The following is a 27946-nucleotide window of genomic DNA, read 5'->3' as shown; positions in this document are numbered from 1 at the left end:
TGATGTGAATGAGGTGTGGCTGTAAAGTGCTAAGACTGTCTTATAAAAGCTTAGAGAGAGACATGATCAGAATTTTCTTTGTGTTGGATGTCTGATTGCAGCCTTATACATCCTGTTTGAAAACTTGCAGGTATTGCATTCATGTTGACTGAAAACAGAGCTGCAAATATACAAAACAGTTGATGATACCTTGTGGAAATCTTGAAACCTATTCTCAATTTTTTTTATCAACATAAAAAGCAAGGCTGCATCTTTTCTGCTGTTCACAGGACCTTGTTTAGCCAACACGTCAAAACGTATGAAATTATTGGTCATAACTTGAGCTTGCCATAATTTAAGTTTCATTTCAAATGCTGTTATGATTTGAAACACAGCACAGATAAACTGATTTTCACCTTGAAGGTGCATATTCAACTCATTTAAATGAGCAGCCAAATCCACCCAAAACCCTAAATCTGTGAGCCATTCTTAATCTTTGAGTTCTGGTACAAATTTTCCTTTTGATTCCTTAAAGGACGTGATTTCATTTAGCAAATCATAAAATCTTTCTAGTATTTAACCCCAACTTAGCCACCTTCCTTCAGAAAAGTAAATGCTGTCCCCATAATTGGCATCCAGACTCTAAGGAGCTCCTGGAATTGTCCAATGGATTGAATGATTGCCTTCGTGGAAGTTACAGCTTTAATGATTTGCACAACGTTATCCACAGTGAAAGCTTTCACTCTTCAGTTTTCTTGATGTGTGATGCAGTGATATTTCATCAGTTGTGAGTTGCTGGTGGTAATTACATTGTCTTCTATTAATATTGCAAGTCCCTCTTTTTTACCAACCATTGGCAGGGACCAGCAATAGCCATACCAGATATGTTGACAAAAGTTAAAGAAAATCACTTTAATGTAGCTTTTAGTGTTTCATAGAGAGCAAGAGATTTAGTTGTGTCTTTTAATGACACCAAAGAAGCAATTTCTTCAGTGACATTTTATTAGTCATCAGTACCTCTAATGAAAATGGCAAGTGGGGCCGTATCTGTAGCATCTGTGCTTTATCACCAAAGCATAACATTTGAAATTCGCAGCTTCATTCTCCAAATTTCATCTGATAGATGCTCCACTTTCTTCAGTTCACCTGGCTACAGGCTGATGAGACAAACTGATCATAGAAATATCCTTTTTTTTTTTTTTTTTTAAATTTTTTTACATCAGGATACGTTATATCTGTCTTGCTTTCCATACATAGCTTAATAAACTCACCATCAGTAAATGGCTGGTTTTTTGCAGTCAGAATTGCTGCTGTGTAACTAACTTTTATAAAAGAGTCTGTTTTTTTTCCTCAAAGATTTTGCAGCTATGTTGAAACATGAATATCAGCGATGGCTGCGTTTTTTCTCACCAGGTGGCACAAGCACATGCCACATAATACATGTGGGCTTGGATGTGGTTAAGTGTCTGTGGTGAGTGCAAGAGGAAGAGTCAGCACTGCACTGCACTGCACCCTCCCAGTTTTCCATAACAGTGCTGACTGCACACGGCTGGTTTGATTGTTGCTGAGCAATGGGTGCACAGCTGGGGCTGGGCCAAGCTGAGCCGCTTGGCAGAGGAACCGGTAGGGCAGGGCTTGAACTGGTGGTTGATTGAGCACCTGCTGATGGAGTGTTGTTGGCCACGTGACCAGAGGGGTGGAATGAAGGTGGAGCCACCCTGGACTCATATAAAGGCCAGCCACTGATGGGAGAGCATCTCCTGGACCTAGGCTGCTTCCTATAGTGCTGTGTAGCCAGAGATCTCTTTCAGCAGGTGGGTGAGTTCAGTTCTTTCTGTACGTGACTACTGGCCTACCTGCCAATACTCTGGTATTGCCAAGAACCTGTCAGAAGCAATTTTGCTTCTTTGTGAGCAGAACATATGACTAGATGGTACTAGAGCTAGGGAAGAAAGCCCTCTGTAGTGCTAGAGAGTTGGTAGTTGGCTCTGCTTGTACTGGATGATCTTTCCTACTTTGTTTGTAGATCCCTCTAGCCATATACAAGGCTGGGCATATTTCAGAAACTTGAAGATTCTTACTCTATTTTTTACATGCCTTCAAGGCTGAATTAAGGTCTTTGTTGTAGTATGATGATAAAAAAATTAATGCAGATAAAAGCAGAGCTGATTTAAAGCCACATGATCAGGGGCCAAGTTCATGAGTATTGCCTCTGGTTGGCAGTGGCTGCAGGAAGAGGGAGCCAAGTGTTGTCAGCCCACTTTAAGTCCACATATCAAACAACAGTGTCTTCTCTGAGTTTTTCATTCTGTACTATTAATTGGTATTATTTAGCAGATATTTTAGAAGCAGTGAAGATTGCTGGAGATGCTTAGCTGTTTGTGTGCTGGTAATGAACATATAGTAACTGACTAAATTGCTGTGAATACACTGATTGTAATCCTCGAGGCATTTTAGAATTTCGGCACATTGGCTTCTTTGTAACAATCACTGTAGCTACAGGACTGAGGCTGCACTTCAATGAACCCTGTGCTATTAAACAGTTCTTACTCTGTCTCTGCTAAAAAAGCTTCTGGACAGGCTGCCTAGAATGAAAGGGAAAGGAAATACAAATTGTTGCAAAGAACGTAATCTTAAATTGGTCCTTCTGCCATAGCTCAAAAATTCCTTGCATTTCAGTCTGAGGATGGTGCTAACTCGCTTCCTTGGGCCTTGGAAGTCCTTCTTACGTTTCACCCATTTAACCTTGCTTTGAGACCTCTAGCATTATTTTTTACTATCTGCGTCTAAAGAAAGATGTCCAGTACTAGTTTAAAGGCATCATGAAGATTCACAAATTCCATAGTTAGTCTATTCCAGCAGTTAATTGCCCAGTTTATTAAATATGTATTGATTCGCATTTCAGCATGCCTGGCTGCGGCTTCCAGCCATTGGGTGCTATTTTGTGGTTTTTCACAATACCTAAGAGCTTACAACACCTTGGGCTCTGCCCAGGACTCTGTCATTGAGTTCTGTCAATGGTGTGCTGAAAGATTTTCTGTAGCTCTCCTCCTTTTCTATACCATCCACAATGCTGAATGCTGAGCACTAGTGTAGAATTGGACTTGCCAGTATCAAAGCTTAAGTGAACTTCTATCTCCCACATCCCAGTTCAAAGGTCTTTGACTACTCTGTGCCTGTTGTACAGAGATGTTTCTATGTCTTTTGTTGTCATTGTTACTTCAGAACGTAAGGTCTTGGCTTGCTTTCATTAATAAAGAAAAAAACTGAATGTGCTCACCATTTATTCTGTGCATCAAATAAGACAAGGTTCTTATAAGGGAAAAATAGAATACTGTATGAATAAAGACTACAGGTGTGTGAGACAATGGATGCACTGCAGTGAAATCAATGCTTTGAGTACATGGGTGTTTTTAGATCTGTTCTGAAATCTGTTTCATGAGGTAACACAGTGGGTGGTGGTATTAACACTCTGTGGACTAATAGCAGAAAAAGAAGAATGGGTTTTAGCATATGTGAACAGAAGTTGTGCAAGTCCTCCAGGATCTGGGTGGATGTCAGTCTGTGTTATAATTTCTGCTGAAGTCCTCATTTTGGGGACCCGCTTTCACTATAACTTATGCTAACTGCTTCTAAAGCTGAGAAATATGTTGGAATTTGCTGTGACTCCAGTTTAATTTTACTAAAATAGTGGCTGCTGAATCCTATGCTTCTATTGAATTGCTAACTTTCTGGCATCAATTAGAAGCTAATCGACGCTTACTGCTTTTTCTACAGCAAAGAGACCTGGTCCAAAAAATCTGTTTGGCTTGTAATAAACAAGGCAGAGGTATCATTCTTCATAGGAAGAGTGTGGCATGATTATTTTAGTGCATAAGAACTTGCAGCTCAGTAATTCTGCTTTCTCAGTATGAAAGATCTATGATTGTGTCAATACGTGTAAATTAAAGAATGATGAGGAACATTCCCAGGCAGTAGGACACTAAAATCTACGCTACAGAGCTCTTCCAACATTCCCCAGTACAACTTAAATGTGGTGAGACAACCCTTGCTTTACTATTTCAAGGTTAAATGAATTTGTTATGCTGTCAGCAAGCTACTCTTTGCCAGCTGGCCTCAGCATCATGGAATGTTCCCAAGTGCATTTTAATTAACTAGTATAAATGCAGCCTAGGAGTTTAAGTAACTAGTAATACTCTTAGTCACATAGTGAGCAGAACGGGTCTTCTATCCTCTAATAAAGAAGCACTTTCCCCTTCCCAAAGCTCTCGTGTTTCCCAGGTCTTTATTTTGGATTGCATAATGATTGTTTTTCCCATGTAATAAAGCAGAGCAGAGATTACTCCCATAAAATCTTCTCTACCAAGCAGCACAAAATGTAATGCAATGTTAACCCATGAAAGAAGACTATTTTACCAATTACACACCTTTTCAACCAAAAAAAAAAAATCATTCCTGCTTTTATTCACACTTCTATTCAGCAGAGTTCTAGATATATAATGAACATTATAAAAAGATATAAAAATAATAGCACATTAACTTAAAGCAGTCTGGGATAGTAGTAGCCTTGTAAGTATTGGCAAGATCTAAGGGTTGATTTTGCTTTCTGTCCACGTCTTTCAAACAGTGAGACAGTCTTTCATGTTTGTGCTGATCCATTAGCATTGCTGAAATGACATACTTTCTGTTCAGAACCAAAGAAGAGTTCATCATACTTAAAGATAGACTAGGGATTCTGTATAATTTAATTTCCTCAAATCAGTACTATTAATGCCTCTGTCTAATGTTTGGAAAATTTTTTGTTTTTAATCTTTCCTCCCAGAAGGAAAATACCACATTTTAACATCTGGAAGACCTCATTATCTTGACACAAACTTTTAGAGTTGCTGGAGGTATTCATTGAAAACTGCTTGGCAGAAAAATCCATTCCAAAGAGGAAAAGTGTGCAAAAAGCTCCAGAAAGTCTGTTCAGAATTATTTGTTATTGGAAGGTCTTCAGGTAAAAACATCCTGTGTGCCTCCCTCTCCAGCTTCAGTCAATTTATTCCTCATTCATTTGCATCAAGCAAGTAAGGAGATCCAGTCTTTGGCAGCCAAAGAGGGCTCTGGCAATTTTTCCAACTGTAGCACCTTTGGAGCCTTCCCTCATTTCCCACTTACGCAGCATTTGGTAAACTTTTTCTTTTAGTCCATCCCGTTCATAGTCGTGATCAATTTCATCAATTTCAGAGTTGCTGAAGCCTAGTTTACGGGCACAGTGCTTCCACTGCTTAGCTAACTTTTCTCTCACTAGATTCAGCTGTTTCTCAGTCAGGACAGTATTATTGTCTGAAGAAGAAGAAAAAAAAAGTATAAGAAAATAGCATTATTTAACATTCCTTCTGCTCCCCACGCTACATCAGTTGTCCTTTCCAAAGTATTTGCAATATCTTGAGGTAGGACTTTGGTGACAGGATCAAAAGTGGAGGCAATACTAGCTAATTACCACAAAAGAAACTCCAAGTGGGAACACACGTGTTCACAAGTCAGTTGGTGGACTTGCTTTTTTTTCTGAATCTACCTTAGTTTATTATTTAAACACCTGCAAAATTCAGAGCTCTTTCCTAAAGTCCTTGTATAGCTGACTGATGTTTATATGTGATGTCTTTTATATTCTGGGACTCTTTACTTTGTTTACTTAGGAATAAAAGGGTAGCTTAATCCAATATTGACAAGACAAATAAGGTACACAGTATTCCAGAACAGTATTGGCACAGATCTGTAAATATTTCAAGTACTGTGCAAAAAAGGAGTCACAGACTAAGTTGTACTGTTCTCACATTGTCCAAACCTAATGATTCTCAGAGATAACTGCATGAGGATCATCCACCAAAGCTAGGGAGGTACATCTTACCAAATATACCCGTTGATTCATAGTATAAGAAAGATGCTTCTGTAGCAACAGGAGAAGTGCTGATGTGTTGATTCTGCTCTTCAATCTTCATGTGATTGTGGGATCCAATTTGAATTCCGGAGCTGTTAGTTATGTTGTACATGACTGAATCTTCTGTATAAGGAAATTAATACAGTTTTATAAACATCTGTATATAAATCAAAAATTCAAGTACTGCATGAAGGGTAAGGATGAAGATTTTGATAATCAAGGGAGTGATTAAATTCTTGTATTGTATTTAACATAGAAATTGTGGAATTGTTTGAGTTGGAACGGACCCTTAAAAGTCATCTAGTCAAGCTCCTCTGCAAAGTACTGGCAATCATGAACACGTTTTCATGTATTGTGACACAGCTGTGCTTTACTGAAAGCCAGTGTTACTGTATCCCACAACAAAATGCCCTAGACAAAGGACAGGACAGGTTTAAGGCAGCTGAACTCTGCAGACCTGTGCTCCAAGGAAGGCTGATCAGCACAATCCTTATGTTTTACATTAAAGATGACGATGTCCTTGATCAAGCAAATGTAAATGTGCAGATATGTAATTGTAGAGACAGGAATATTACACGGTAACATTGCTAACTTCTGCTATACTTAAGGATATAAAGCAATTACATGAATTATTTCAAGATGTTGAAGCTTTTTTCCTCACTGATTGTGATGCAATGCATATATTGTTGGCTACCAAGACAGATAAAGGCTACAGCTACATTTACCTCTGGTTATTGGAGGTGCAGGAGGATAATATGTGAAAGTTCCCCTTGTGAAAGAGGCAGAAACCTTGATACCTAAACAGAGGGGAAATGCTACAAGTATTATGCAAATTTAAAAAAGAAAAATCTATAAGTACTGCAGTTATTTGTACTTAAATACGAAAAGACAAGAAGCTTTTAATTAACAGGACTTTATCTCCTTGAATAACTCTAGAGCAGTTACCCTTATCGTGGTTTTGCTTGGGAACAAATAGCCTTCATGATCCTTGGATCCCAGTGAGGACAGCAGGATTCCATGTGGGTGTTGAACACCTGGCTAGCAGACAGCAGTGCAGGATCACAGTGTAGTCACAGATATTACTGCCACCCATCACATATTCAAATTTGAAAATTCCAAACCAAGAAAGCTGCTAAGCACACTGCTACTATTTACTGCTGAGACTGGTCGTGGTTTGTTAGTGTGTTAGCTGTAGCAAAAGCGTGGGATGCCACTGCATCTTCTGTTGGTAGCAGCAACGTCCTGCAGAGATGGAACTTCCTGTTGGGCACAGTAATGGATCTGGATGTGCTCAGATGAGCTCTAACAGCTGGTGATGGGGTGATAGTCTCCAAATAAAACAATGGAAGAACTGCAGTGCAGCTCTTCTGCAGCTGTCTGATACCTGCCATGACATTGTATGTTGCCCCCCTACTATAACTGCTTTTACTTTTTTGGTCTCTTTATAATAGTGATACTGACAGTTCTAATTCCTGCCTTCTGACATGACAGCTCTTAGACTCATTCCAGTGCATAAACTCATAAACAGTTACAGCTTCTGCATAAATAATTGAACAGAATAACAACTTTGTGGCATTCTGCCTGTAAGCAGCTGTGTGTCCTCAATTTATTATTTTTTTTCCTGAGAAGATCTAAAATAGAATGCCACACTAAAAATCTTCTGTAACTAGTAGGAGAAGACTGTTGTGTACAATACTTCTTTTAGTTCCTGGAAGTTGTATCTTAACTGCTGCTGGTTACTGACAGCTTATTTCTGCTTGTTACTGACACTCACTGTTCTTTTTGTTTTCTCTATACCTTTCTATCCCACAGTTCACTACAAACAGTAAGAGAACCTCTCCGTTAGCACTGATCTCTGGAGAAACCAGTTAAGAGCTTTAGCTCCTTGTTAGCTCCCTGAACTAACAATATAATCAAGCTTAAATACCTATTTTCTGAAATGCTACACATCATGAGAGAAGTTCCATTTTTGCATGCACAACCTGTGGTGTGAGTCAAAAATACTCCTTAGCTTTCCAGGCATGGTTAGTAACAGCTCTTGGTTTTGTTAGCTGCTGCGGTATATCCATTCTCTGCTATTATTAAGGCTGCTTTGTTTTTAGAGGAAAAAACATTCTCAGAAACACAAGAGTTGGGAGGAGGAGGAATCTCACCTGTATCCATGTCTGCATTCTTTTGTTGCTGGTTTATGCTGCTCTGTGCCCCCAGGTTTGGGCGAGATTCCGGCACGGGAGTTTTGCTTAGGCTAAAGGCACTGGTTGAGCAGGGATCATAGAGATTTTCCGTGTTTCCTGTTAGGAGGCTGTTAACATTTGGCCCATAAAAATTATCGAAATTTCCCCATGTTGGCATTGCAGCTCGTTTTGGCAAGAACCAAGGGTTAGTGTTTGACCCCATATTTTCAGCTTTGTGATAATGTTCACTCCGCTGAGAAACAGAAGGCAGCTTTGCAAATGGATCGTTGGAAACTTTTTGTCTCCTTTCTCTCTCTCTCATTTCAGGGGTGTATGGTGGAACTACTGATTTATCCATCCGGCTGCCAAATGCATGGTAGTCGTATTCGCGTTCCAGTTTTCTTTCTAGATTGTCAGAGGATGTAAACGAAGTCTCACAGCTCTCAACAGGCTGGTTCTCAGGGCAGGCAGCAAACAAGGCTTCGTTAATCTGACCCTGAGAGCTGTGTAGAGAATTAGGTTGATCTGAAAGAGAAAAAAATGAAGTATTTGAAATATATTCTATTGCAAGAACATAGCTAGTGGTGGCATTAAATTCTATTCATTTATTTTTAATATTATGGTAACTTATAAAAGTGTAGCATCACTTCCAGCATAAGGTGTTTTATATAATACTTCCCTTTCTGGGAAGTACCACAGAACTATGTCTAGGAAAATGGTGTCTGAGCTCGTTGTTATTCTGCTGATATCAACACCACGTTCTTAGTCACTGAAACAACAGGTTCCCAGCAGCATGTGTAGGGTCTGATTTACTACTGAGTCTTGACTGCATTAACTGCATTCAATCATTTAATAAGAGCAGAGTATGACAAGATGGAAAATAGAACTCACTATAATTGGTGTTATTTAATTCAACACTTTGTCATTAAAATTCAGTAAAATTCTGTGACTTTGTCATTAAAGTAATATCTGCAAAAAATTATGCAGAAATCCTGTCTGGATATTTCAGGATTAATCCCCTCTATTTTGTCTGGTTTAGTCTTCATTGTCTCAAATACCTTTTTACAAGTAACACTTACAGATAGAACAGTCTGTCATCTTTGAAACTAGTTCTCTCTATCAAAGGAAGTACCAAATTAGATATAATAGATAGAATTAGTGATAATTTAGATCATGCTGCAACATTCTGGGGAAACTGAACCAACCAACCAACCTGACTTTGTCAGGATGTCAAGATTGTATCTTTCTGCAGCCTACTTTGACAATAAAACCTTTTTATCCTTAAAAGCACACAAGCATCTGTAATCTCTAGTCTTACGTTATTATTTTTGCTAGGGAAAGGTAACTATACTAATTCAAAAATACAGCAATAGGCCTGCCTTACTAAGTCCAATAGTTCCACTAAAGAACTGTTACGGCTAACGTAGCTTTGCTGAGGGTTTATCAGTTGCCTGTTACAGTTCCAAGGTACTTGTTTAATACAATCTTTATAATGGTGTGGGCATAGTCAGCGGGATTTGATTTCTACTGAATTTTAGATTGTTTGTAAATCAGTGTTGGAAATAGGATCTCATTTCCTTTGCTGTTAAGATACTTTGGTAAAACAATTCCAGCTGTGCTACTACAAGAATAACTACATCGTAACGTACTGATGTGACAGCTCCATAAAACATGCAACTCATCCAGGGTTTAAAATATGAGAGAAAGGGGAGAAGACTCATGTATTACTGCTCTTCTGGTAGATTATGGACAGCAAGATCCCAAAATACTGTAATGTGTTGTTGTTTTCTTATTAATAATTTTGCGTCCTGGTTTGTAACAAAGGCTGGAGTGGGGAAAAAGGAAAGTTTGTGGAGTTGAAGTTGACAGGACAAGCATTAAGTTTGTTGGTGTGACCAAAAGGGTGGGAAGGAATATCAACTATGTAAAGCAGTTATCAAATTGACTACTGAAAAATCTAGTATAGAAAAAACTGTTGGCATGGAAGAGGAAAGCGCAAGGCTGTAATAAAATGGGTTTGAACTGCAGATGCTGGAAAAATTTAGTGAGCTTGGGAGCAAATTTAGTTTTTTCAGTGATTAAAATTCTCTGTGAAGTACTGAATAACTGAGTCTCTCCATAGCAACTTAATGGTAACATTACTCGCTTTGTACATGGGCAACCTTTATCTGTAGCAGAGTAAATGCCGTGCTAGGTAAGTGACGTGGAACACTTACCTATTTGGCCATTACTGGTATCTACCACTACAGCATCTATTTGAAGGGATTTCATCCTCTGCAGCAACTCTTCTGACTCGGGCCACATTTCCTACATGTAAGAAAAGAACATACGATCAAGTTATAGGTAAAAGCTTAACAAAAGGAAGCGCCTGTAGAATAGGAAACACATCCTCACAGTGATGTCACCTGGGTGAACAGATTCCATGAATCTGTTGGAAGAAATCCTCTTACAGAAAATATCCACTGCTTTGCTACAGATGGGCAAAATGTTATCTTCAGTGAAAGAAGGAAGAACTGTAATGCAACTGTAGTACGAAATACCAGCTTGGCCAGAGAACCTTTAACTAAATGAGTATAAGCTTAATCTTTACATAGTGATAGATTTCATAATTAATGTCTCCCCTATGGTCCTCACAAAGAAGCTGATAACTGTGAGCTAGATGAGCATACGGTGACTTGAAAACTAGTTGAATAACTGGACCCAGCAGGTAGTGACCGATACTTAGAATTCTAGTTGGAGGCTGGTAACTATCAGTGTACCCCAAGGGCCATCACTGAGTCCAATCCTGTTCAACATCTCCATTAACGATACAGAGGGACATCAACGGGGTGGAGAGATGAGCTGACAGGAACCTCACAAAGGTCAATGAAGGGGGATGTGAAGTTCTGCACCAGAGGAGGAATAACTCCGTGCACTAATATATGCTGGGGGCTGACTGGCTGGAAAGCAGCTCTGCAGAAAAGGACCTGGGAGACCTGATGGATGCCAAATTGAATGCGAACTTGCAATACACCCTTGCAGTGAAGAACGCTGATGGTGTCCTGGTGCATTTGGAGGACTGTAGGTCAAGGGAGGTGATCCCTCCCCTCTACTCAAGATTGGTGAGGCCACACCTCGAGTGCTGTGTTCAGTTCTGAGCCCCTGCAGTATAAGAGCCAACAGAAAGGGTGCAGATAAGACAACTAAGGGAGTGGAGCATATTTCTTGTGAGAGAGGCTGAAAGAGCTGAGACTGTTTAGACTGGAGATGAGGAGGATCAGAGGACATCATGTCAGCATGTATAAGCATCTGATAGCATGGTGTAAAGAAGACACTCTTTCCAGTTGTGCCCAGTGACAGGACAAGAGGTGGTGGGAACAAATGGAACCACAGGAGGTTCTGAGAGTGGCAGTATAGGGTTTTTCTGCTTTTTTTTTTTTTTTTTTTTTAATTAAAAAAAAAAAAATTAAACTGTTTAGGTGACCAAGCAGTGGCAGTTTGCTCAAATGGACAAAAGCTGCCTGAATGTGGATCTGGGCAACCTGCGGTAGGTGTTCTTGGCTAAACAGAGGGTTGGACCAGATGATCTCCACACCTCCCTTCCAATCTCAACCATTCTGTGATCCTGCTGCCCTTTTAGTTAGGGGGCTGTAAACTCTTGCGTCCACAATTGCTAGTGCTGAGGCAACAAAGGCTTTGCCTGAGCCCTCTAACTCATGTTCCTAATGAAGCTGTCCTAGCAGTTTACCATCCTGACTTGCCTGGATGCTGTATTCACACTCTGTGCCCCTCACCTGTGTGGCCTGATATGAAGGGATGCTTTTCTTCCTGAGGAAGGAACAGACATATCCCATTTTCTAAATAGTTCTTTAGTCCCTATGATTATTTGGGGCTGCTATCATAACATGGACCTTTGGAGTTCATATCAGAAGTTAGTTCAGTTCTCACTGATAGCTGTCACAACAAATGAATAAATTAATACTACAAAAAGATTCTGTCATCAGCCAATACTCCAGAAGTTTTCATTCTTGTATTATTTTTCAGTCCTGAGATCATTCTTTGTATCATAAGCTGTAAACCTAAACCTCAAGTCAGAAAAGGAAGAGAAACCAACTTACGCACTAGGAAAAAATAACTGATTTCAGATAAAAATGGGAACTATTCTTGCTGCTGTTGTGTAGCTCCTGCTCTCAAACATGCTGAGAATTTACAGGCATTAAAGAAAAAAGCAACGTAGCATGAATTCAGAGTTTTTTATACTTACTTTAAATCATATTCTGACACTTCTGAATCTCTGGAATAATATTTTATTATGTGAGTGAGACATTCTGGACACGATAGAAGCTTTTCTGAAGTACTGTGTTATCACAGTCATTCATATCAGGGTCATTCAGGTTACAGTGGGCCTTGGGATGTGTCTTGTCCCACATCCGGCCCAAAACAGGACTGTCCTTGGGGCTGGACCAGATACCCCAGGGCTTTGTCTGTCTGCATCCTGGAACCTCTAAGGTGGGTGACCGGACAGCTGCCGTGGGCAGCTTGCTCCACTGCTGTCTGTCCTTGTGGGGCTATTCTTGTTTTACCTTATGCTCACTGTCTCTCATCTTCCTTTTTCTGTGTGCTGCTGTGAAAGAGCTTGGCTCCAACTTCTCAATAAACCTTTCAAAGGTAGGAACAGGCTACTGCTTTTACGTCTTTCCCAAACCATCTCCTGTTCAGGCTGAGTAAGCCCCAGTCTTTGCAGCAGTGCTGCTCCCCAGCCAGCACTGAGGCCACATGCTGTTTCTCCCCTCATGCAGCATATTGCATTTGGGTTTTTTTGGAGTTCTGTAAGGTTTCTGTCATCCCAATCTCCCAGCCTGCTATGGGCACCCTTGACCATAATGGTACTTATTCATCCCCATAGTTTGTCATCTGCACGTCTTATGAGATCATACTCCATCACTCCTTTGGTCATTGATCAAGGTGTAAATCAGGGCATGTCCCAGTATAGCAGATCCCTGCATTATTCTAATCCAGGTGAAGTAGGGCCCATTAACCACTACCCTCTAAGGCCATTCAATCTGTTCTTAACCCATCTGGCTGTCTACCCATCCAGATGGTAACTTCTGAACCTGGACACAGGAATATTTTGGGAGACAGCATTGAAAAGCTTCCTGAAGCTGAGGTAAATGACGTACACTGTTTTCCCCTCATTCACAAATCCATCCATTTTTACACTGTAGGAAATCAGGTTGGTTGGGCATGATCAGAGTTGGGCAGAAACTGGCAGATCTTGGGGACGTGGCACGGCATGGTTGGGAAGCTGACACTTTAATATTAGGAAATAATAGATAAGAAATTACTCACTTCCATCTTCTTCAGATCATCTTCAATATTTTTTTCTAGATTTTGGTAGTAAAAGGGCATGTACTTATTACTAACTTCTGCAAAAAAAAAAAAAAGAGAATTAGATGAAGATGGTTTTCAGTAGAAAATCAGTAGTACATGCTGTTAACAACCTTGATGCACAAGAATTCAATCAAGATTTTATATTGAGTCAGAAATAGTAATGAAAAAATTAAACACGCATTGGAGTCTATGTTCACATGACTTGTTTAGCCTTAGTGTAGTTAAAAACAAGGTTATTTCTATGGATTTTGTTGGTCATCTTATTGCTTGTTAGGAGAAAAGTGATTGGTGGCTGAAGTAACTTCCCTTGGCTGCCAAAATAAGTAAGATGCATTTAACTGCATTCAGGTATTGGATAAACAGCTACCCTACTTCTACTAAAGATGGAATTACTCAGAGAATCTACAAACATCACTGCAGGTTAAAGATAGAAATAGCAGATTTGTTTCTCCCTGTCTATTTGCTTCTCGTGAATATTGATTCTGCTGCATATGAAGCTCTAGGTGCTTCTGCATAACTTCCTGAGCATGTAGTTTTTCTTTTTTGGGACTGCTGTTGTGACAGAGAGAGAAAAGGCAAAGGGAAATGAGAAATACTGGCTTATGTTGTACATTTGATGATTGCTCTTATTTCCCCCCCCCCCCACCTTCTATCAGACCACTCAGTCGACTTTTTGTAACTTCAGTTGCTTTGGATTCTGACCACGTAAAAGAATGATCAGTAACAAACTGCTGCATTGCTAATGGAAGGCTAATCAGCTTTTGATGCAGGTTTTGATAGGATATTATGTCAGTTGTACCCAAGATGTATTACGTTCCTTCACACCAGCTCTTCTGAAGCCTTTGGAGAAGGAGGATCATACAACATTGAAGAAAAAATTACAGCATGTACAAAGTGTCTTGTCTCCATCCGGTCTATTCTACTCCATCTGCTGTTCTTTCTCAAAGCTGTAACTGTTGGACGGGATGCTATTTGTAGTCAGTGTATGGAGAACAGGTTTTACTGGGCATCTGAGTTGGTCTCTTTATTTTCTAATTGAGAATTAATAAGAAGGAATTCACATTTGCTGCACTGCTAATTATTGATGGGCACAGAACAAAAATAATCCCATGTAATGCCTTACCTGCGAAGGTCGGCCGATCCTCTGCCTTCTGCTCCCAGCATTGTTTCATTAAGTCAATAATTTCCTTTGGACATTCCTCAATGATTTCTTCTACGTCCGGTCTGTTTCCACGAATGATTCCAAAGTAAATATGGGCTTCATTTATACAATCTGAAAAGTTAAAATTTCGCATCAGGTTCTGATCCCAGGTTTTTCTCTCTCCCAAAGTCACATCTTCGTAGGCAAAAAGGAACAGCTGAAGCAACAGCCTGTGTATTTGTGCGTATATAAATGAAGATTTCAAAGAAAGAAGTCTGAGTTATAGATACAAACTTGAGAGATTTCTGAAGCTGAATCCAGTTCCCTAACTTCTGTATATTAGAGAGTTCAGATAAATGAATGTTTTTATGCATGTGTGCCATGTGAGGGTGACATATCTAGATTTGTAGAACCTGAATCTCAGTTATGCTCTGTGCTAGCTCAGAACACAAAGACAGTCACATAGGTAGTGTGCAGACAGTTAGCAGAACAAAACAAACATGCAAAATGATAAATGTTGCTCTGGAATTCCACGGTCTGCTCCTACTTTTCTACATGTATGCATGTTAAGAGATCAGCATTACACAGCTGAGGAACAGTAACTGTCTGCATGAACAGTCCTGTCAAAAGAGAGATGCTGGTACGTTTAGCCCATGTCAGGAATCAGCATACATGAGAGATTCCATCCTGGCCTGCCCAAGGCTTGTCTAATTTCTGCCACTGAGTGCAGGTTTACATGTGTTCTGTATGTCCAAACTTGGCTTTATGCCTCTATTTCAAGTGCCACTGAAAAGTGCACTGTGTTCCTGACATTTCAAAGGAATGATGCAGTCAATGCCAATAAGTGGCCATGAGATGTAAAAACAGGGGCTATACTTGGGCACAGGCAGCATAACCCGCTATTCTTAACTTTGTAACTTGAAATGCTTAGCGTTTATAACTTAATCTTGTAACCTAATGTTTTTTCCAAATAACTTACTCTCATATGGCTCTTTGTTAGCAAAAATTGCCCAAATTACAATGCCAAAGCTGTAAATATCTGATTTCTCCACAGGTTTTACGTTAACATCATCTAAGTGCTCTGGGGCCATATAGAAAAGGGTCCCGGCGTTGTTCTGGGAAGCGCTCTTGATTTTCTTCTGTCTGCTGGTCTCTTCTGTGGTCAGCCGGCTCCAGTTCTTAAAGGAAGCAACACCAAGATCTGCAATCTATTAAAAAAAAACAAAAAAATGTCAGAGCTAGTGCTGTGGTGAAAAGGAGATAAGGAAGTAATTCATGCAGTGCTCGATGTTGTAACAGTAGCTGGTACAAACTGCAAAAATGTAACTAAAGGAAAGGGGGGAAAATGTTTGCTATTTTATCTTTTCTTCCCCCCCCAGTAAAATATTACTGCCAACTGGAAACCTAATTATTAGCTTAAGAGCAGGTGGAGCAATGGTAAAGTGCAAGGGGAAAAACATTCTGTTTTGCTCATAGTGATAATCTTGTTTGAGATATGCTTTGCTGTACCCACAGCATAACAGAAGATCCAGCAGCAGCTAAGCATCAGCATTATAAGCATTATAAGCATTATAAGCATTAGCAGCAGCAGCTAAGATTCAGGAATAATGTATGAGAAGCATGTACATCACCACCTCCCCCTTTCCATTTAGAATCCATCTAACTCAACCGCCCCTTACTCCTTTCTACGAAAAAGGAGAGGAATTAGATCCAAAGTGATGCAACGCATGTGCTGTAAGAGACATGGAAAAAGGACAGCATGAAAAAAGTAAAAGCCAGAGTATCTGGGTACTGTGCACTGGACAACGTGACATTACTGAAAGCCTAGGGCGCTGTTTTACAACAACGAGACTAATGGCTGATGGTGAACAAAGTAATTTTACCCTCCTTTTCTCACAGACTCCTCCTGTGTGCTCTCTTGGCTTATTCTGCTCCTGTACTGGCAGGGCACGTAGTACTGGGCACTCAACTGGCTTGCTGAACTAAGTGCTCCCTGACAGAAGGGTGGCCAGAAAGGCAAAATGTAACCTGATTGGTTTGGCTTCCTGAATTATACTGGGGACAGGGTGGCCAAAGTCCAGGAATTCAACAGGAGAGGAAAAACGAAAGAAAGTGGGACTACCTCACTTGGCCACAGGAAGCTGTGAACTCAGCTAGTTGTGTAACCCAATCACTTCAGATACAACTGGAGTGACACACTGCTTCACTTCTAACTCTTCTCCTGCTGCCTCTACCTAGCTTACTGTTCCTCTTCAGTTTCTAAAGCTTTCAGTTAAATTCAGAGGAGATATATTCAAGGAGGAAGAAATTCTAAGTTAAGACCTGCTGAGGACTTAGGTCCAAGTTCATGTCTAAAAGTGAGAGGAGGTCTAATGTGGCAGAGGAAAACCTGATAAAAAATCCTCCTGCATTATTTTATTTTAACAGCTATTATTTATGATGTGCTTTTTCCCCTTACAAATATTGGCAATGTTAAACGCATTTGAGCAGACAGGCCATTCAACAGCTGCCTTACATGAGACTTTTGGTCAAACTGCTAAGTCTGATCTGATTCTGAATTTCACCCTGAGCTCCAGTTTGGTTTGCCATACAGTGTGATAACAATCTGATTTGTGCCTGGCTGTATAAGCAGTCTGAAACCCCCCAAATCATCCAATTAAGCTAAAATGGATAATGAGGTGGTGGGTTTGTTGTGGGTTTTTTGTTTTGGTAAAAAAAAAAAAACAACAATACAAGCTTATCTCTCTTTTCTGCAAGGTGCTCATACTGCACTATGACTTGCTATTATCTTAATCTTGTCAAATTATTTCTCATTAATTTATGTGTGAGAAGTATCAAGTGCCAGAGTTTTCTTCACAACATTCTATCACTGGTTTCCTATTGTAATGAGTTGATTATCTCAGTAACTCACCTTGACCACAACAACTGATGAGGACTGCTGCAAATTCTACTCGGGTTTATTGAGCAGTGGGCTCTATCTGCATACGTCTCGATCCAAAAGCCCTCTGAAGTTAATAGAAGGACTTTGGAACAGGTTTATAAATCATTCTCTGAAGTAGTCTCCTGCTGCTTTTTCTTTTTTGTAGCTGCTGGCTGTCATTTAAAAATGATGACTAAGGGGAAAAAAAGAGGGAGACAACAGAGGAGAAGATAAAAAGGAGAAGAAGAAAAAGGAGTTAGAGGCAGGATGAGAAATTCCAGCAACAAAGGACAAAAGACATGATCCTTCAGATACTTTTTGATTCAAATTATGTGTGCTGAAGTTTGTTCTTTTTTCTTTCTAGCTGTTTCATTATTCACTAATTCTCACTACTATTGCTCAGTAGTAGCTGTAGGGATATTTTTTTTCACAGATGGGGGCAGATTATGCAAATCTCAGGTGCAGAGCTTGTGCAGGTCATTGCTAATATCGTCCTAGCGATAGCTCAGTGAAACACAGAAGAGTTCATCTACCCATCAGGAATACCGTCTGAACACAGACGCACTGTGGTCTGTGATGCAAATTATCAGCATTCTCCATTCTCACTTTAACACGCACCTTAATGTGGAAGTCTTTATCCACAAGGATGTTTTCTGGTTTTAGGTCTTTGTGCACTAAGCCTTGCCCGTGTAGATAAAGCATTCCTTCTATGATCTCCAGGATGAAACGCCCTTTCACTGACAGAGGTACTGGGAGCTGAAACGAATGAAAGCCATATGTTAAAGAATGCTATGACAACCATCAATAAGAAACAGTATTTAACCAAGTTTGTTTCTTAGTCCTATGAATGCCTTTGCTCAAGACAGGGTATGAAATGAACTAAAGGTCCTTCCTGAATCTAAATTATTCTGTTATAGCAGTTTTAGAGTCACTCCATATTTACAAAAGCACCTTTTTTAAGAAAATTCTTCAGATATTTTTACAAACATACTCCATTAACTCTGAACCTACAACTGTGGTCTGTACCTCCGCAATGCACAGGGAAGCCAAAGCTGTATTCTGCTTTTACAACCCGCCATCTCTAGAGCAGGCAGGGTGCTGCTGGCCCTTCAACACAGAAAAGAGAATCAGAAACTAAAAGGACTGCATCCTCTGCAGATGGCAGTAACATCTTGTCCCTCTCAATCATCAGCTGAAAGGAGCAGCAAGGGATGAAGCAATTCACTGCTCACTTTTTGGAGCACTTTCATCATGTTGCCCCGGTGCACATACTCCATCACAAGTGAGTAGTTTCCATCTTCCAAAATTACACCTAGTAGTTTGACCACACGGTCGTGCTGCAGATTGCGCATAATCCTGCCTTCTTCAAGGAGGGAAGCATTACATCTGCAAAAAAAGCAATTACTCTGAATGTGGGCTAGGAAAAAACACAGGAATGAAAACACTGATAGCCAAACATCAACCTCCCCAGAGCTGCTGGAAGATGAACCATTTCTTCTCTTTGTTTTGAACCGGTACAGTGGATTTACTATAGATCTACCCACATATTGGATGCTGATAACATTTACTATGGATGATGGGTTTAGAGTGAACTCGAAGTCTGGTCACCTGGGCCATAGTACAACTCACCAGTAGTCACGGGTGTGCAGACAGGAGCTCACGATTAGAGAAGGAAGGTATCCATGCATTTAGATATAAGTAGGGATGGTATTTTACTATTACCCCTGTTAAGTCACAGGCAAATAGAAGCAAGAACAGTTTGAGACTGTATTGCTCGCGAATGCTTTCCTAGCCTGTGACTAAAAGGGAAACTGCTTTCTCCCTCTGTCTTCCTCTCCAGTACTAGAGAAGGTAGTTGTTTTGTTTGCTTTAAGCTCACTTAGCTTAAGACTTTTGATTCAAGACTTTTAAGGAATAAAAAACTTAAACAGCCTGGACAATGAGACTGAAAAGAAACAAAACCAGAAACAAAGCTGGCAAGCTTGTCGTTTTTAACTGTTTGTCCCAGCCATCAGTGCAATCTGCAAACTACCAGAATATCTTAATTCACTTTACACTGGCAAAATAAAATCAAATTTAATTAAATCAGTGAATTAAATCAGTGGGTTTTGGGTTTAGCTCACAGTTCTTCTCAGAAGAGAGAGCTACATTCTTGGTATCATAACTGTAGGGCTGGAGTACTGCTGACAGACAGTGTCTGTTTAGTTCCTAGTGGACATCTATATTGAAAACTGATCGGCAAGCTTCAAAATAACGTGTCCTCCGAGTTCCTGCATCTGCTTAGGTGTGCAAGACTTAACAGTTGACAGCAGCACACACCTCACAAAAAAAAACAAATCAGAACAACAAACCTGGGAACTTCCCTGTACTGAGTTAGAACTGCAGAAAAGGTGGCTAATGAGGGAAAAGTGAAAATTTGAAGGAAAGCCGCTGGTGCTCGTTTTAAGAGTGTTTTCCCCCAGCATCTCCAGAATCCAAAGATCTTAAATTACAAACTTTTATTTAGATTTATCTCCATTGAGTTTGAAGGACTTGTTAAACTGAAAGAAGACATCTTCAACTTACTCAGTGCGCTGGGGTCCTGTATACACTGTTTTTAATACTACGTATCCATATGTCCTGTGAAGGCATAACGAAATTTTTCCATATCCTCCAGCATCTAATTGTTGTTTGTCTATCAAATCCTCTGTGCTCATGTGGATGTCATCCAGTGACATGTTTGCAGGCTTTGTGGCTTAGCAATAAAAAGGAAATGAAGTCTTCCTATAGGAAAGAGAAAAAGAAAGTGTCATTATTCAGCATTTAGCTGTTCCACTAAGTAAGCTTCTATGTAAGGAGAGGGACACTGGCATATATACTCATAACTCCTCTGAACTAGCTGCATTTCAAAGGGCCTCAGTGTGAAACTGAAGATACTGCTGTTCTCTTGTAGGATGAGACCTTAAGATCACAAGTGATGTATTCTATCAATCCATTACAGTTATATTAAAGTGATGTTAAACTGTTTCCTCGCCTGATTGCTGCAAATCACTGTTAATAATAATAATATGTGTTCCTATCCGTACAATATGTAGTGGATTGGTACTGTCCTTGTACCTCATGCTTCGCTTGCAAAAACTGAGAACCTGAAAAACCAAGGGCCACAGTTCCAAGGGCAGGTTGTGCATAGCAATTCTGAGAGGCAATTTATTTTCTATATTGCTTGAATGTGGGTCTACCAGGTGCCTATATACTTATATAACTCTAAGATACATCTTAAGCATCTTTGCAAATTCAGCTTTCAAGAGTTTGCTTGAAGTTTAAAACAAAGGGAAGTTTTCTCTGGATGATGAGAGAACCCAGCTTCTGTAGAAAACTCCTTTTCACAGCTGCCTCAATTTAAGGAGACAAACACTGGCAAGGACTGTGGTGGGGATATAAGGCAATGCTCTCTTGTCCCCATCCCTTGGCTTGCAGTAACTCCTGAATAAAACAACAACAAAAAAGACTGAGAACTTGGGAGAGCCTTGCAATGGGTAGGCGAGTCACCCCAGTGAATACCCAAACCATTTTAAGCTTCTGATAAAGCTGCAGTACTCTCTTGCCTGACGTGTCTCTCAGGAGGTAATCATGTTATGTCATGTAAAGGAAAAGCTTTCTAATAAAAGGCAAAGTCCAAGAGACCAGAAGGGTTGCACAGTTGTGGTTTCTTCCGGGTGGCTGTGACAGCTGTAACAGAGGCACTGTCCGCAGCAATAGATTACTTTATTCAGGACCTGAAGGCAGAGAGATGATAATGTGCAGATCCGGAAACTGGCTGATCGTTTCTATACTGACAAGCCAAAATAGGGAAGATTAAAGAATAATAACTTTCTGTATTCTGTAAAATACAGAAAACAACAGTTCCTTCCCTGTACATGTATATGCTATGATCTGTTGTCATACAGACAACAGGAAATCCTTCTTACAGTTGAAGCAGTTTGCTCTTCTCAGAGTTTTTTTCTTTGGCTTTCCTAGACTTGAAAGAATGCTGATTGTGTTTTGTTGGAGTGCTAGCCTGCCTAGAAAGCACAGGCACCTTGTGCTGCTGGAAATCCCCGCTGCTGCTCTTGTCTCCTTGGAAGTTCCCAGTGATGCTCTTATGGCTTCCTTGGTGTAGTTGCTGAGATGCTGCTGATGGGTATGGGTGTCCAGAGTACAAAGGCCTGAATTCAGTCATGAGACTTTAACATCAGGCTGGATGTGGCTCTGGGCAGCCTGGTCTGGTGATTGGCAACCCTGCACATAGCAGGGGGGTTGAAACTCGATGATCACTGTGGTCCTTTTCAACCCAGGCCATTCTGTGATTCTGTGATCCATAGTGAATTATGCATGCTAATGGTAATATCACATCTAAGTATGAAGTGCTCACACAAGAATTGCACGTACTGCTCTTCTGAACACAAATTACATACATATTATTATTATTATTATTATTATAGTATTATTTAAAGACTACTTATTTCAGTATGCTACCTAATGAGGTACTGGCTGTTGTTACCTGGGAGTCTCAGATAATGCAGAAATCAAGGAGGAAGGCTCAGGTCCATTCAAAGCTTTGCGAGATACATGGCGATTCAGACGTGTCCTTAGCACCTGTGATACAGCAATACATACATTAAGTGTCTGTGATTGAAAGAAAAGACGTTTTGTGGTTCAGCTCAACCTAGCCTTACAGAGGCCAACTCTACTTCTTGCAGGCAGTTTGTATCCTATAAAGTCACTCTCACCGGTACAGTTGGTCGATTACAAAACACATTATTCCCAACATACTTCTCTGAGCGTCTGTACTGAGGAAGGAAAGAAGCAGACAGTAAGGATACGCAGAGTGCTCTGGTAAAAGAGCAGAGGGACACGGGGAAGGGCGGAGCAGAGAGGGTCTGCGGGACGCTATGCAGCAGTACAGCGGTATCACGTCGCTTTATAAGCGCTCACAAAGACGCGCATCCCTCCGCAGGACACAGCACGGGCAGCCCGGCTGTCAGGACCCGGGCTTTGGTTCCGGCCTACTTTTCGCCGGCCGGCAGCGCGTCCTCCTTGGGCTCCTGCTGGCGGCTTCCTGCCCGCCGGCCCCCCTCGTGCCGCCTCCCCGCTCTCTCACCGTTCCCGCGTGCCGCACACCGCGCCGCGCCTCGCCTCTCTGGGGCCGTCAGTCCGGCGGGCACCGAGGCCGGCCCGGAAGCCGCGAGCCGACGGCGGCGTCGCCGCAAGATGGGGGCGGCGCAGGGCTTTCGGTTTCGGTGGGGCGGCCGGCTTCCCGGCCCGCACTGCCCCGCTCCGTCGAGCCTTACCGTGGCTGCGGGCTCCGTCCTGTGGCCGCGCCGGCCCCTGCCGAGCCCCGCGGCCCGGCGGCGGAGGTCTCGCCGCGCCCCGCCGCTGCGCCTGCTCGGAAGTGGAGGCGGCGGCTCGGGCTGCGGCTGTCGCTCCTCCGTCGGCTCTTGCGTAGGGTAACCGGGACTGCGCGAAAGTCACACACCCTGCGACGGGAAGCGGCGGCGCGGCGCTTCGGGCGCGGGCCTGGAGGGGCAGGGATGCGGCTGATAACGCAGACGTTGCAGAAACGCGTTTCTTTGCTGCGGCGGGCAGCAAAGGGCAGCGTGGTGTGGAGGAAGCGTGGCTCAGCTGCAGAAATACATAACGTAGAAGGACCGGCAGAAAGCATCCAGTCCATTCAGCTCGGTAAAGGTCACGTGTCTGTCCCCCCCACCCCGCCCGCTTCTGTCAAACTTGCTTGTCATACTTACAGCAAGGAAGACTGCACAACTTCTTAACGCATTCTATTATTTTCATCAGGAAAGCTGTTCTAAAATACAACAGGCTAATGTAGCATCTTTACATAAGACCAATCCCCAAATCACAGTTTGTTCAGTGAATAACTGCCTTTTCCATTCTAGGGAATTCTTGCACTCTTCGCAGTGCTGAGTGGGTGCCGCAGAGTTCAGGGCTCAGCACCAACAGAACAGCAGCAGCAGGTCCACGTGGGAGGTAACAGCAGCCCATAGTTTATGTTTAAGGGAGGGGGTCTTTCTGCAGTTGGAGTTCAAGCTCTAGAAATGTGACAAAGTGTCCCAGTAAGGGATCCAGTAGCCTGTTTCCGATTCCTGGTGGAAGCTGAGGGCCAAGGCTATTGTAGATCCAAAAGAAACACAATGGCCAGGGTAGAATTGTTTAATTCTGTGCTAAACCCCACAGTGAGTTTCCTTGATAAGGTTCTTTTGCTGCAAAGGACTTCTGAGGCTATGTTTGTGTCAGTCCCATGCTTCTCTTGCAAACAAAATAATCATACTTCCTTTAGTATTGTAAAACCTTTGAGGTTTTACAATGGTGTGTAATGCTGGCATATCCTGGAACTCTCGCCCTCTGCAAGTACAGAAATCAACCTTTATTCCCCTCTGTGGTTGTCATCAAGGAATCTGATTTTTTTTAAACCACCGGTGCATCCTTATTTGCCCTTTCAGAGAAAGAGGCAGTCTGACTTGTGCCTTCTGTTTCTCCTTAAATATCTTTATGGATGATCTGACACCAAGCTGGGAAGGAGTGTTGATCTGCCTGAGGGTAGGAAGGCCCTACAGAGGGATCTGGGTAGGCTGGATTGATGGGCTGAGACCAATTGTTCAGCAGGACCAAGTGCTGTGTCTTGCACTTTAATTGCAACAACCCCATACATTGCTACAGGCTTGGTGCAGAGTGACTGGAAGGCTGTGCATCAGAAGCAGACCTGGAGGAGTTCAGGAAATGTGCAGCTGTGACACTGAGAGACATGGTTAGTGGGCATGCTTGTAATGGATCGGCAGTTGGACGTGATGATCTTAGAGGTCTTTCCAACCTTAATGATCTACGATTCTGCTCTATAATTCTGCTGGCCAGCGTGTTCCTCCACAAGAGACAGGAGGCTCATGCCTGGCTGCTTTCTGTAAAGTGTCTCTTTGGAAAGAGAGGTGCGAAATAATGCGTGGAGAGGCAGAACAACCTTGGTGGTAACATGGTCGCTTCAAGGCTGAAGTTTCCTCCTTGGGCCTGAAGACAGTTTTCTACACTTTGTTAGACAAACAAACAGCTTCTTTTCAGTAAATCTCCACAAAATGCTGAGTCCAACTGCTACTGCTCTAAATAATAATAAATAATAATTATAATCAATAATGATGATGATGGCTTGTGCATCGCTGTTACCAACTGATTCTGGATTGACTAGAATGGAAACAGTCATGGGTGTTTAATGCTCTGGCAGCTCTGAACGGAAGGGCTGTTAACACCTGTAGTAATTCAGAGGCCTAGGGCAGTCATGGTGAGATGGCAAATTAAGTTTAATGTAATTTGAGGACAGGTTTTTCTTGGTTATCCATACTATGAAGTGTTGTAAAGAAGGCTGTACTGAAACCTACAGTCCAGAGATTCTGAGATGGTGTAGCAATGAAATAAAGCAAAAATTAGTTCAGTCATATCTCAGAACTGTGGGGAAGTCATGCACTTTTGGCTTTCTGTTGCAATGCCAGGCATTATGAAAATCATTTGACAGCATTTTGTTGTTGGGTTTCTTTGATGCTCTTTGTTTTTGTTTTTCTGCTTCATTGGAGCTTTGCATTACGTCCGTGGCTGAAGATAGGAAGTAAGATGCCTAAATCTCTAACAATTGTGTGGTTGAAAACCTTTCAGTATTAGTAGTAATTTACCAGTGAGCCCTGGACAAAAAAAGAGACAGAAATTAACATTTCTTTGTTGGTTCTCAAGAGCTCAGTGTTGCCTGTTCTGACAGCCCTTCTTAAAATGAATAGGGAAAATGAACTGATCCAGAAATGCAATCTGAAGTTACACAGAAATCTCTTAATTGTGACTGAGAAGAAAGGAAGGCTATCCCGCAATGGGCAATAACCTCAATACTATTTTTTAAGGCTTTTCACAATAATGTTTTTATATGAGCAAAAATGTTAAATTGTGGTATTAATGAAAATAAAATAAACTCACAGGCACTGCTACACTGCTGAAAAATGGTGGGGGCTGATAAACAGGAAGCATCAGAACACCAAAGTGCTGGACCGAGGTTACCTGGAACAGTTACCCATCTTAGGAATCTCAAAAATAAAATGAGATCACAATAAGTTTGTGCTGTATAGGGAAAGGGACTTCTTAACAGAAAACTGAATTTCCTTCCTTTCTGCTTGTGACTGTGGTTAGCTGCCAGGTAGCTGCTCAGAGGCCCTTTCTTTTCTGTGTCTCATGTGCATTAGGGGCTGTGTAGGGACCGGCACTCAGGTGGGATGTGGGTCTGATGGTGCCGTGGCTGCAGGCTCCATGGGGAGCAGCAGGGAGGAGCGATCCCTCACACTGAATGTTCCCAGCTCTGGAGTCAATGCTGAGAGGTTAATTCTGGGCTCAGCACCCTGCCCGGACGCTGTACAGAGGGATGATCGGTGGACAATACCCTAAGGGTATTTGTCTGTAATCTTTCTGTAATCTACCTTTTAATCTAAAGCTAAAGCATTATCTGGTCTAATTGATCCCACTGCTGTCCAACAGCTGTCAAGATATTATGTTGTACAGTTGATCTTACAGGGAGAGACTGTGATGTTTAGATACCTTTGTCCCACCAGTTCTACAAGAACTATTGAATTTCTCTGATGCCATAGAGGGTAGAGGAGGAAGAAGCTGCAGCACTGTGCAACAGTCAGTATTGAGGGCCGTATCCCCTAAGGGAGCACAAAAGTAGAATGTGATGCCCCTTGAGATGTGGGACTGCTGTTGTGACTGAATGCAGCCACAATTTCCTATTGTAATTAAGTTAGAACTTCCACAATCCTCCTTGGATGCTGAGGTGTGGCCCAGCAGCAGCTGTAAGTGTAGAGAATAGTAAGAGGATTTACTTTCCCTTGGGCTTTATATTGAGTTCCAGTAAAGGCATAACCTTTGCTTTCCACATCCCACTGCAGTAAATTGTACTTGCAGATGTGGCAGTCTGCTTTTTGAAAAAAGGTGGTTAGTCCTTGTTTTCTTTCCCATGTCCAGATATTAGCAAAAAAACGTTCTCATTTCATCAAGGGCAATTGAGAATTCAGTAACAGCTGTGAAGTGCTTTGGCTGCACAATCCTAGAGAAGAAACAGGCTTTCTTCTGTAGTCATGGCACCCACTTGGCAGAAAGCTGTATCCCCTGTCTCCCCTGCATCCCCTCCAGTTGCAGCCACCCAAACTGAGCTCTCAGGGGAACATGTGACCAGCCAGGGTGTGCTCAAGCTTCCTGTGAGTCAGGTGGCAGCAGCATTTTCTTTCAGCCTTCTGGTAGCAGGGAGCAATACTGACAGGAACAACAGACCCAGCTGATCCACATGTGGCTCCAAGGCTGGTATCACTGACACAATTTTGTGTTTCTAGATCATGGGATGGTCTACACGACACCAGGCCTGCTGGCATCTAATGGGATGCACCTTTCTCATGGCATTTTTGTACAAGAGTTACTGGGGCTGATCAGTAGAACTTTAGGGGAAAAGGAATAAAACCAGACAAGCAGATAATGGAGATGTTGTGGTAGGAGTCTGCTATGTGCCACCCAGTCAGGACAATGATAGCAATGAATTATTCTTTAAGAATCATAGAATCACAGAATAGTTTGGGTTGGAAGGGACCTTTAAGATCATCTACTTCCAATTCCCTGCTATAGGCAGGGACACCTCTCACTAGACCAGGTTGCTTAAAGCCTCATCCAGCCTGGCCTAGAAAGCCTCTGGGAGGGGCATTCACTGCCTCGCTGGGCAACCTGTTCCAGTGTCTCACCACCCTCACAGTAAAGAATTTCTTCCTGATATCTAGTCTAAATCTACTCTCTTCCAGTTTAAAGCCATTTCCCCTTTCCTGTCTCTACGTGCCCTGATAAAAAGTCCCTCCCAGCTTTCCTGTATGCCCCTTCAGGTACTGGAATGCTGCTATGTGTTCTCCTTGGAGCTTTCTCTTCTGCAGACTGAACAGCCCCAGCTCTCTCAGCCTGATTACTAAGAGCTTATTACTAAGAACTACAGAGATACCTCTGGATCAGCTGCTCTTGTCCTTATGGGTGACTTCAACTTGCTGCTGCAAACCAGTACAGGACATTCATCCTTTACTTTGATGATAACTTCTTGGTACAAAGAGAGCTCACTAAGGAATGTGCTCCTCTTTTAAATAGAGGGTTTATATGGGTGAAGTTGCCATCTAGATCATAGTGACTGGGAAGTAGTTGAGTTTAAAATCTTTGCTAGGAGGCAAACTACCACCAAAACTTCAACCCTGAATGTAGGGAGAGCAGATTTCAGGCTGCTCAGGAAACTAATGAACAAGGTCTCCTGGGAAACTGCTTTTGAAGGAACTGGCAAGTGTTGCTCTTCCCCAATATTTGTAGGCAAAGATTCTTTTAAACTTTTTTTACTTTTTGATTTTTGTAACTAAGGCTGGAAT

The 27946-nt window shown here is 41.8% G+C and overlaps 1 protein-coding gene across 2 annotated transcripts; it reads right to left on the bottom strand.

Moving 5' to 3' along the window:
* Nucleotides 1-5020: 5020 nt before the first annotated feature.
* RIPK1 (receptor interacting serine/threonine kinase 1) lies at nucleotides 5021-20224 on the bottom strand (the record flags this gene model as incomplete). 2 transcript variants are annotated; one of them, XM_079533417.1, is made up of 11 exons in its annotated part: nucleotides 5021-5307; nucleotides 5873-6025; nucleotides 6628-6699; nucleotides 8056-8601; nucleotides 10293-10383; nucleotides 13405-13481; nucleotides 14570-14719; nucleotides 15567-15795; nucleotides 18126-18263; nucleotides 18740-18893; nucleotides 20073-20224. In XM_079533417.1, 11 exons carry the CDS (start codon nucleotides 20222-20224, stop codon nucleotides 5021-5023), a joined length of 2049 nt encoding a protein of 682 aa, XP_079389543.1. The 2 variants fall into 2 exon arrangements, with proteins under 2 accessions (XP_079389543.1, XP_079389544.1); XM_079533418.1 differs by lacking the exon at nucleotides 6628-6699.
* Between the last annotated feature and the right edge of the window lie 7722 nt (nucleotides 20225-27946).

The sequence above is a fragment of the Tetrao urogallus genome (genome assembly GCF_951394365.1).
Source record: "Tetrao urogallus genome assembly, chromosome: 3".
NCBI classification, from domain to species: Eukaryota; Metazoa; Chordata; class Aves; order Galliformes; family Phasianidae; genus Tetrao; species Tetrao urogallus.
Note: the sequence above shows the minus strand (reverse complement) of the source record. Positions and strands in the feature narration are given on the sequence as shown.